Raw genomic sequence first — 10,239 nt, forward strand, 5'->3', positions numbered from 1 at the left:
ACCTCCCACTCAGCTGGAAGAAGGATATGGTAAGAGGAAACATAATGATAGTTCTCAACTTGGGGCCCCATTTTGCTTCCTCTAAGGCAAAAACACAGGGTCTAGCAAGGAAGAAAATCACTGAGGCTGGAGATAAAAACAAAAGGCTTTGGTTGAGATGGTAAAGGAGGCCCTCAAGAGTGGTGGAATCAGTGTATCCAGAAGGCAGTGCTGGAGTCGGCCTCATGAACTAGGGGGTTTCTTTCTTCCTGGCATCAAGTCCTTTTTTTTAGCCAGGTTTGGTGCATCATAGTTCTGAGCCAGATACATTCCAACCATGTTGGCCAAAGTGAATCCAAGTAGTAACTGGAGCATGATCGTCAGCAGGGAGGGTAGGGAGGGCATGAAGGGTGGCTGCAGCTCTGCAGGCTGGTCTGAGCCTCCAGTCGATAAGTTTGAACATGTTTACACCCGTGCAGCTATTACTACAATCAATATGATAGACATCTCCAGCACTCCCAACAGTTTTCTTGTGCTTCTTTGTAATGCATTCCTCCTTCCTTCCACCCCAATCCTCAGGCAACCACTGATCTGCTTTCTGTCGATATAGATTCCTTTATGTTTTCTAGAGTCTTGTATAATTAAATTACACACTATGAACTCTCTTTTGCCTGGATTTTTTCATTCAACATAATTATTGTGAGATTTATCCATGTTGTTGCACATACCAATAGTGAATTCCTTTTGATCACTGAATACTACTCCATTGCATGGATATACCACAATATCTTTATCCACTCATTTATTGGTAGACATTATGGTTGCTTCTAGCTTTGGGCTATTATAAATAAAGTTGCTATAAACATTTGTGTAGAAATCTTTGGGTGGACATGTTTTAATTTCCATTGGGTGAATATCTAGGAGTAGAATGTCTGGATCATATAATAGATACATGTTTATCTTTTCAAGGAACTGCCAAACTGTTATCCAAATTGGTTTTATATTCATATCAGCAATATAACTGCTTCACCTCCTTGCCAACACGTGGTATGGTCAGTTCGGGTTTTCTTTTGTTTCATTTTGTTTTTCAGCTATTCTAATGGATGCAGTAGTGGTACCTCATTGTGGTTTTAATCTGCATTTCCCTGATGACTAATGACGTTGAGCATCTTTTCATGTGCTTGTCAGCCATTCCTATATATATGTCATCAGGGAAATGCAAATTAATATTACATCTATATATATAAAAACTTTTTTGGTGAAATGTCTGTATAAATCTTAGCATCTCTGAAACTGAGATGCATCTTACAATTGATGGCTTTTATAGCTAAACTGGCAAGGAATGCCTTTCCTTTTGTGGTATGACATAAAATATGGTAACCTTGCAACAGATGCAGATTTAGATTTATGAAATACATAAGATTTAGATTTATGAAATACATAAAGTCACTTGCCTTGGGTCACACAGTGATGGAAGACAGAGTGTCAAACCCTGAGCCTGTGCTTTTTTTTTTCTTTTTTTTTTTGAGATGGGGTCTTGCTTTGTTGTCCAGGCTGGAGTGCAGTGGCACAATCTCAGCTCACTGCAACTTCCGCCTCCTGGGTTCAAGCAATTCTCGTGCCTCAGCCTCCCGAGTAGCTGGGACTACAGGCACCTGCCACCATGCCCGGCTAATTTTTCTATTTTTAGCAGAGATGGGGGTTTCACCATGTTGGCCAGGCTGGTCTCAGACTCCTGACCTCAAGTGATTCGCCAGCCTTGGCCTCCCAAAGTGCTGGGATTACAGGCATAAGCCACTGTGCCCAGCCAAGCCTATGCTTTTAAATGTTGCATTATCCTGCATGGTTAGAAGAATCATGACCAAGTTTGTGGTCAGTGGGGAAAACTGTACTTCTGTGCTCTAAGCGCTATGTCAAAGAGCTCTGGAATGTCCAGGCTCCAGACTTCCAGGCCTCAGCTGGCCGTGGTACCCCTCTGCACAGATGTCTCCACTATGAGCCTTCAACTGGCAAGGACTTACCAAAAGCAACTATGTGCCAGGCTAGGGTGTGGAGCAGACAGGATGCAGTCTCTGGCCTGTAGGACTCAGAGTCCAGAGAGGGAGACAAGAGAGACCCAGAGGGCAGACACTTAGCAGAGGCCGGGAATGCTCCAGCGAGGGAAGAGTGGCCACGGGCCTGAGCAGTCCTCCAGTGCTTTGTGACCAGGATAAATAAGTCGAAGTGGAGTGGTGCAGAGGTCCCAGGCTTTTTAAGCCCTAAGGTTCAATCCTGGCTCCAGTCCTTATGAGCTGTGTGATCTCAGGCATGTGGCATGAGCCTCATTTTCCTCATCTGTAAAATAGGGGGCAAATTATGCTATCAGCGGTATTTTTATTCTCACTTTACAGATGAGAAAACAAACTTAGAGATGATTAAATAAGAAAATGTATGTAGAGCACTTGGCTCAAACACAGTGTCCTTGGGCTTTAAAGGATAGCTAGGAATCAGGTTGGCAGGGAGGAGGAATGAGAGGATCCCAAGAAAGGAAACCTGTTGATCTAAGGCAGGGAGTGTGGACACAGAGGGGAGGTGCCGAGGTAGGAAGAGTCTACTGGAGTATTGATTCCAGGGCCTCCTCCTCTGAAAGGCCTTTGTAGGGGCCTCCGGGAGCAGCTCCTGAATCCTGCCCAGTGTTCTATGTTGGGCCGAGAGCTGAGCTACTGGAGCTGCATGGGGTAAGGAGGCTCAGAGGGCCAGACACTCCAAGCCAGACCCTGAAACTGGCCCGAACTTTGGTCTAAGCAGGTGTCATGGCCATTAGAATGCTTGGCCCTCCAGGGTGGCATGGTGGGGGGTCCCTGCTGATGGGGCTGCCCACAAGACAGTGGTCCAGAGGTCCCCACATGCCTGCTCAGGTCCTGGCTACCCCCAGCCTGCTGTGGTTCCCATGGCTAGCCACTTCAACACTCTGTGCCTCAGTTTCCCCATCTCTCAAATGGGAATGGGAAAACATGGCAGGCCTGCCTGCCTCCCCAACCCACAGAGCTGTGGTGGGGATTGAATGAGCTGCTGAAAGCATGTGAATGGGCTTCAAAACCTGCCAGGTGTTAGGCTGATGCAAATCCAGGGCAATCCAGGGAATAACAGAACTATGAACTGTCACGCCTGGCAGGGACCCTAAAGAGATTTTACTGTGACACTGACATTTTCCTGATGAAGAAATTGAGTCCCAGAGATCTAAAGTAGCTGACCTAGTGTCACACAGCCAGTAGGCCAGGATTCAACCCACGGTTTGACTAATGTAAGCCAGCTCTCACCTCTCTACCTCACAGGCCTGGGATCTCTGGGGTCCTTGGGCACAAGACAAAGTGAAAAATAAAATCAAGAGCCAAGATGATCTCTTTTTTTCTTTTCTTTTTTTTTTTTTTTGAGACAGAGTCTCACTCTGCCGCCCAGGCTGGAGTGCAGTGGCGCGATCTCAGCTCACTGCAAGCTCCACCTCCCGGGTTCACACCTTTCCCCTGCCTCAGCCTCCCGAGTAGCTGGGACTATAGGTGCCCGCCACCACGCCCGGCTAGCTTTTTGTATTTTTAGTAGAGACAAGGTTTCACCATGTTAGCCAGGATGGTCTCGATCTCCTGACCTCATGATCCGCCTGCCTCGGCCTCCCAAAGTGCTGGGATTACAGGTGTGAGCCACCGCGTGTGGCCTGAGATGATCTCTCTTAAGAAACCTGGGAAGCCACTGATTTCAGTACAAAGCTTGGAGGTCTTTGAAGATGCCTGGTCTCTTCAGACACAATTATGGGACCTCCTCCAGAAGCCCTCCTTTGGCCTCAGGGTTCTTTCTGCAGCTGCTGCTCAAATCGTTCTTACCTTATCTGTAAAATGGGCAGAGAACACCTCAGGGGTTTGCATGGGCTGCCATATTGGTCAACCTTCTCCACAGGGCCAGGCACAGTGGCTCACGCCTGTAATCCCAGCCCTCCGGAAGGCAAAGGTGGGAGGATCACTTGAGGTCAGGAGTTTGAGACCAGCCTGTGCAACATAGCAAGACCCCATTTCTAAAAAAAAAAAAAAAAAAAAAAAAAAAAATTTCATTAGCTGAGTATGGTGGCGCATACCTATAGTCCCAACCACTCGAGAGGCTGAGATGGGAGGATCACTTGAGCTCAAGAATTTGAGGTTACTATGAGCTATGATCAGCCTGGGTGACAGAATAAGACCCTATCTCTGAAAAACAGAATAAAAAGGCTGGGTGCAGTGGCTCATGCCTGTAATCCCACCACTTTTAGAGTCCAAGGCGGGTGGATCACTTGAGGTCAGGAGTTCAAGACCAGCCTGGACAATATGGTGAAACCCTGTGTCTACTAAAAATACAAAAAAATGTAGCCGGGTGTGATGGCGTGTGCCTGTAATCCCAGCCACTTGGGAGGCTGAGGCAGGAGAATCACTTGAACCCGGGAGGCAGAGGTTGCAGTGAGCCAAGATTGCTCCACTGCACTCCAGCCTGGGCAACAGAGCAAGACTCTGTCTCAAATAATAATAATAATAAATACTTTCTCCATAGGATGGGAGATGATAGACATGAAACTGCTTTAGAAAGAAAAAACAATCATCGCTTACACAAAGCAACACAGGGCCTGTTCCTACTGTGATGTAATGGCTCCAAGGGTAGGCAGCCCTTGGGAGATTGCAAATATTTATGAGCAAAGGGAAGAACTTAAACACAACCACAGGAGATGCAGCAGCTGAGGAACCTGGAACCTGGGAGGCCTCCCCAAGGGTGCTCGGATATTCACAAGCTCTTAGAGACTCTGGGCCACTTAGCATCAGCTTCGCAGAGTCTTTTTAATTAAGGAAAACAGATGGGCATGAACGTGCAGATTCTTGACAGCTTTTGCCAAAGGAAAAACAGCTGTTTCTAGGACGTTTCCCACCATTTTCCTCCTGTCCCAGGACCTCCTTCTGATCAATGCCTGGTGCTTTTTTCTTCTCCTTCTTTTTCTTCCTTTTTCTTTCTTCCTTCCCCTTCCCCTTCCCCTTCTCCTTCTTTTCTTGGGTGTTGGGGGATGCCAAATCTCCAGTACGGGCAGCACAGAGGAGAATTTCACAGACTCAGCACATTCCCATCCCACTACTCAAAAATTCGGGTACCTGATTTTCCCTTGTGACGTTCATCTTAATGGTGAGCACAAGGTACAGTGAGTGGTTTTGAAGGCAGATTCCTTATCATGGAGCGTTATCTGCACCATCAAAGTACACTTGAAGAAAAAAGCAGTTTCAACATCAAACCTGAAGGTTTGACTGTTGAAAGGAAGAGCCGGGACAAAGCGACCACAGCTTTTATCACAAATTCATGAGGGCGGCGTGCGGTGGGAATACTACATTTTGGGCCTGCTGCTGAGAATGCCTCCACGGCCTTTGAACAAAAAACAAACCATGCTGTGGAAATTGCCGGTAATTGTCTTTACCTACGGTTTCAGAGGGCGCACACCGGGCCTTGTGGTTGTGGGCGCCGTTTCATGCTGGGGTTCGCGTCCCTCCTCTGTTTGGCATAAAGAGAGTGGAACAGATCAGGCCCTCAGATCTGTGTGCACCTGCGGTCGCTGCAAGGAGGGGAGGCGGATTGCTGAGATAAGGCAACAATGGAAAGTTTCTCACCTGAAAGGTCCGGGGAAGAGCCAGGAGGCCTGGGTGCTGGGGAGACTCATCTACCCCAGAAAAATAGGGAGTGGAGAGGAAGCCAGCCCACAGCCCAACCCCCTCCACCGAGGAACCCCGACCCCACAAGCCTCACTTTCTCAAATGGTTTCTTCAACATCAACACCCAGGGATTCCTTGCACCCACTGAAAGGCAGTACTCGCCTTCATGTATCCATAGTTCTTCTTAAAAACAAAAAGAGCGGCCGGGCGTGGTGGCTCACGCCTGTAATCCCAGCACTTTGGGAGGCTGAGGCGGGCGGATCACCTGAGGTGAGGAGTTCAAGACCAGCCTGGCCAACATGGTGAAACCCCCGTCTCTACTAAAAATACAAAAATAAGCTGGGTGTGGTGGCACGTGCCTGTAATCCCAGCTACTCAGGAGGCTGAGGCAGGAGAATGACTTGAACCCGGGAGGCGGAGGTTGCAGTGAGCCGAGATCGCGCCACTGCACTCCAGTCTGGGAGATAGAGTGAGTGAGACCCTAAAAAACAAAACAAGCAGGGCACGTTGGTTCACACCTGTAATCCCAGCACTTTAGGAGGCCAAGGCGGGCGGATCACCTGAGGTCAGGAGTTTGAGACCAGCCTGGCCAACATGGTGAAACCCCATCTCTACTAAAAATACAAAAAAAAATTAGCCGGGCGTTGTAGTGCGTGCCTGTATTCCCAGCTACTCAGGAGGCTGAGGCAGGAGAATCGCTTGAACCCAGGAGGCAGAGGTTGCAGTGAGCCAAGATCATGCCACTGCACTCCAGCCTGGGTGACAAGAGCAAAACCCTGTCTCAAAAAACAAAACAAAACAAAACAAAACAATAAAAACAAGCAGCTCTGACAACTACTTGATGAGGGAAAAAGCAGAAAATCTCTGAGCAAGGGAACCTGTCCCCAGAGCCCCCAACGAAACCCATCACAGGTCCCAGTGCTGGACTAGGCACAGGGTGGGCCAGGTGCTACTGAAAAGGGGGCCCCCAAGGCCTACTGAGCTTCCAAGCTCTCTGGGGGTCAGGAAGCCCCACTAGCCTGTGACTCCATCAGTCTTAGGGCAGGCCTAGGCCTGAGCCAGGCTGGGAGAGACAGCTGGAAGGGGGCTGACCACAGGCATGGAGGAGGCAAGGGAGAGCATTCCAGGGGTACCAGTGGCCAAAAATGAGACAGAGAAGGAGGCAAACTGGGGAAGGTGCCAGGCTCAATCATTCAATGCCTGTTTTTGTTTTCTTAACCCTTTTTATTATGAAAAGAAAAACACTCAGGAAAAGTACATAAAGCATAAATGTATAACTTAATGAATTATGACAAAGTGAACACTTACGTAGCCACCTCCAGGATCAAGAAATAGAGCATGGCCTGTCCCCTGGAAATGTCCCACCTACATCTTTCCCCCTTGCTCCTCACTGAAGGTTACCACTATTACCACTATTCCAACTTAGGGTAATTGCTTGCAACATTCCAAGTTTTTCCCCAAGCTCACCTCTCCCCTAACACCATGGAATAGACTGTCCGGTTGTGAACTTCATACGAATGGACTCAATCACACACATCCATTCAGCTTTTGCACCACATATTATGCTGAAGGTTCATCCACGCTGTTGCATGCAGCCATGGTTCCTTCATCATCATGGCAGCTGGCCCCTTTGCCTACTTTGATGCCCTAATTCTCAGTTTGCAAGAAGCTAAGACTGTGGGAGCCCAGAGTCCTGCCTTGCCTGCACCAGCCAGGGGTGCCCAGGCTGCCACAGGCTCTGGGGCTTTGCCTGGACTTGCTTTTCTCCAGATGGCCACCTGCAGGGACAGGCAAGGACAAAGAGCAGAGTGCTCCCAACCGTCTCTGCAAAGCTTTGCATAGGGGCACACCCCAGGCTCTGAGCTGCTCGCCCCAGCCTCAGCGCAGATGACTGATGAGGACAGTAATCCATGGCTGCTCTGCCAGCTCCGAAACCAGCTGGGCACTGGGACCAAGCAATAAACCAGGCACATCCCAAATGAGAAGCAGGTGGCTTCTTAGGACCATATTTCTCAACATCCTGCCCTTATGGTTTGCCCCTTATCCAATGTGGTTCCCATTTGAAGGAGCCTATAACCCATATGAAAAATGATAGAAATTACAGCTCGCCATCCCAGCCTGGCTGTTTAGGATATTGGAAGAAACATTAAGGCAGGGCCGCCCTGATTAAAAGGTAGAGGCACTGAGGAGAGGTGGGGGGAGCCAGGCAACCCCCCAACATGCCTTTCCCTGCTCCCTTCTGCATGCAGAGTAGCCAGTTCACCTCTCCCAGGTACCTTTGAAAATGTGGCTCATGGCCGGGTGTGGTGGCTCATGGCCGGGTGCGGTGGCTCATGGCTGGGTGCAGTGGCTCATGCCTGTAATCCCAGCATTTTGGGAGGCCAAGGCGGGCGGATCACTTGAGGTCAGGAGTTCGAGACCAGCCTGGCCAACATGGTGAAACCCTGTCTCTACTAAAAATACAAAAAAATTAGCCAGGCATGGTGGCGCATGCCTGTAATCTAAGCTACTTGGGAGGCTGAGGCAGGAGAATGGCTTGAATCTGGCAGGCAGAGGTTGCAGTGAGCTGAGATCATGCCATTGCACTCCAGCCTGGGTGACAGAGAGAAATTCTGTCTCAAAAAAAAAAAAAAAAAGAAAGAAAGAAAGAAAATGTGGCTCAGTAGGAATTAGTGAGGTGGGCGCCAAATTGTTCATTCTCAGGCCTCGTCCAGTCTGGGGAGGACCCAAATTTCTGCCCCAGTTCCTCCTTCCATCAGTCCCCACATTCAGGCCAAGCTAGGTCCCACCTCCGAGCACTATCCATGCTGCCTGAATGTCCTCTCACCTACCCAAGGTTTGCCCTTCCCAGGCCCCAGGAGCTACTCTAATTCTTCGTGGAATATTCCTGGGTGGTTGGTTCAGAGACCCACTGATGTTCTGCCCCCAAACGCCTGGCGTTTCTCCTCTTCTGAACCACACCAATTAGCCTTGATTACAGAATGGACGCATTGTTCTCTAACAGTTTCATATGTGCAAGCCCCAAATCCCCAGATGGGAAGGGTGCGTGGATGGTGAGGGTGGAGCTAAGCCAAGCCTCTGCTTCTCTCTGGGCCTCAGTTTTTCCATCTCTGAAAGAAGGAGATGGCACAGAGACTCCATAAGCCCCCTTCCCCACAACCATGAAATGCTTTGGCCTGGTTCTCTGGTCTTCAGGAAAGATAAGTGATGATTGGCTGTCCTCCCACCCTCAGCCTCCACCCTTGGGCCCCGTGCCAGCAAACCTGCTCCCACCAACCTCCGCTCAAGGTCGCAGCCCTTGGCCTCCACCCCCAGCCCCACCCCCTGCCACTGAAAGGCAGCATTGGGGCAAACATCCTAAACCACCGAATGCTTCTAAAAATATGGTGTTTTTGTCAGAGAGCAACCTTCTACTTCCTTCAGGCTTTGATCTCCATGCAACCCACGGAGGAGAAGACACACTTACAATAACAGTTTAAAGCCTTCATCTTCCTTTGGGGTCTACCTCTCAAGGATTTTGAATCCCCAGCTGGGTGGTGGTAACCTATGGTCCTTCTGAGCATGCTCAGATCCAACTGCAGTGGCTCAGAGACTTCATACAGCTGGTCCTACCCCTGATCTGTGGTCAGGAAGAAAAGTCCAGAACAGAGAGGCTTCCAGGGCACAAAGTGGCCACGGAACACTATGCAAGTTTATAAGGCCCTTTACTATCTGCACTCTAGGGAGAAAAATTAAGGCCATAGGGTAGGGCAGAATAAAATCAGTGCTCAAGCACAGAAATGGGCTGTGAAAAAGGAATGGAGGGTCTAACTCTAGCACAGTCCCTGGACAGCACAGACAATAAGTATTTGTTGAACTTTTCATGAAGATCAAGAAATAGAGCACGGCTTGTGCCCTGGAAATGCTCCCTGTCCCACCCACATCCTTCCCCCTTCCTCACTGAAGGTTACCACTATTCCAACGTAGGGTAACCACTTAGAACATTCCAGGTTTTCCCCCTAACTTGCCTATCCCCTAACACCACAGAATCATCATGCGTGGTCAGATTATATACGACTGAGCAGATGGGGAAAGTTCTTCACACAACATCGTGAACTGGACATTGGAAGGATGTCGATCGATGGGGACAGAGAAGTAAAGGGATTTCCTGGCAAAGGGAAGAGCATGGGCAAAGGCTGGGCCACACTGAGCAAGAAAAGCACAAATGCACACCATATTTGGCAGAAATAGAAGTATGGAAACTCTCCCACTAGGTCTGCAGACACATGAGCTCTTGCTGCCCTGCTGGAAACACAGGTACAAGCAGAAAAAACAGAGACAGTGATAAAAGGATCATCTATAAACAGACTGTGTACCAGGCGCCGTTCTAAGCACTGACCACGTGGGTCCTGACAACAGAACTGAGTTGTCATTGTCCACATTTTTCCTAGAGGGAAACAGAGCTTCAGAGAGGGGATGTTCTTTGGCCCCAGATTAGTGACAGAGCCAGATCTGAAATCATGCAATCCAGCTCCTGATGAATAAGCCCACGCAGGCTGCACTCGAGCCTTCATGCAGGCTGGGTGTGTGCTTG

The 10,239-nt window shown here is 49.1% G+C and overlaps 1 protein-coding gene across 1 annotated transcript; it reads right to left on the reverse strand.

Annotated features, from left to right (window-relative positions):
- Window positions 1-222: 222 nt before the first annotated feature.
- On the reverse strand, window positions 223-576 carry LOC117980380 (short transmembrane mitochondrial protein 1). The gene has a single exon (XM_034960506.3). It carries the CDS (start codon window positions 382-384, stop codon window positions 223-225), a length of 162 nt encoding a protein of 53 aa, XP_034816397.1. The 5' UTR covers window positions 385-576.
- Between the last annotated feature and the right edge of the window lie 9,663 nt (window positions 577-10,239).

Source organism: Pan paniscus, chromosome 4, assembly GCF_029289425.2.
Source record: "Pan paniscus chromosome 4, NHGRI_mPanPan1-v2.0_pri, whole genome shotgun sequence".
Classification (NCBI taxonomy): Eukaryota; Metazoa; Chordata; class Mammalia; order Primates; family Hominidae; genus Pan; species Pan paniscus.

What these genes read in the sequence shown, in the direction of transcription:
- LOC117980380 (XM_034960506.3), bottom strand. Translation starts at nt 384, where the DNA reads ATGCCCTCCCTACCCTCCCTGCTGACGATCATGCTCCAGTTACTACTT.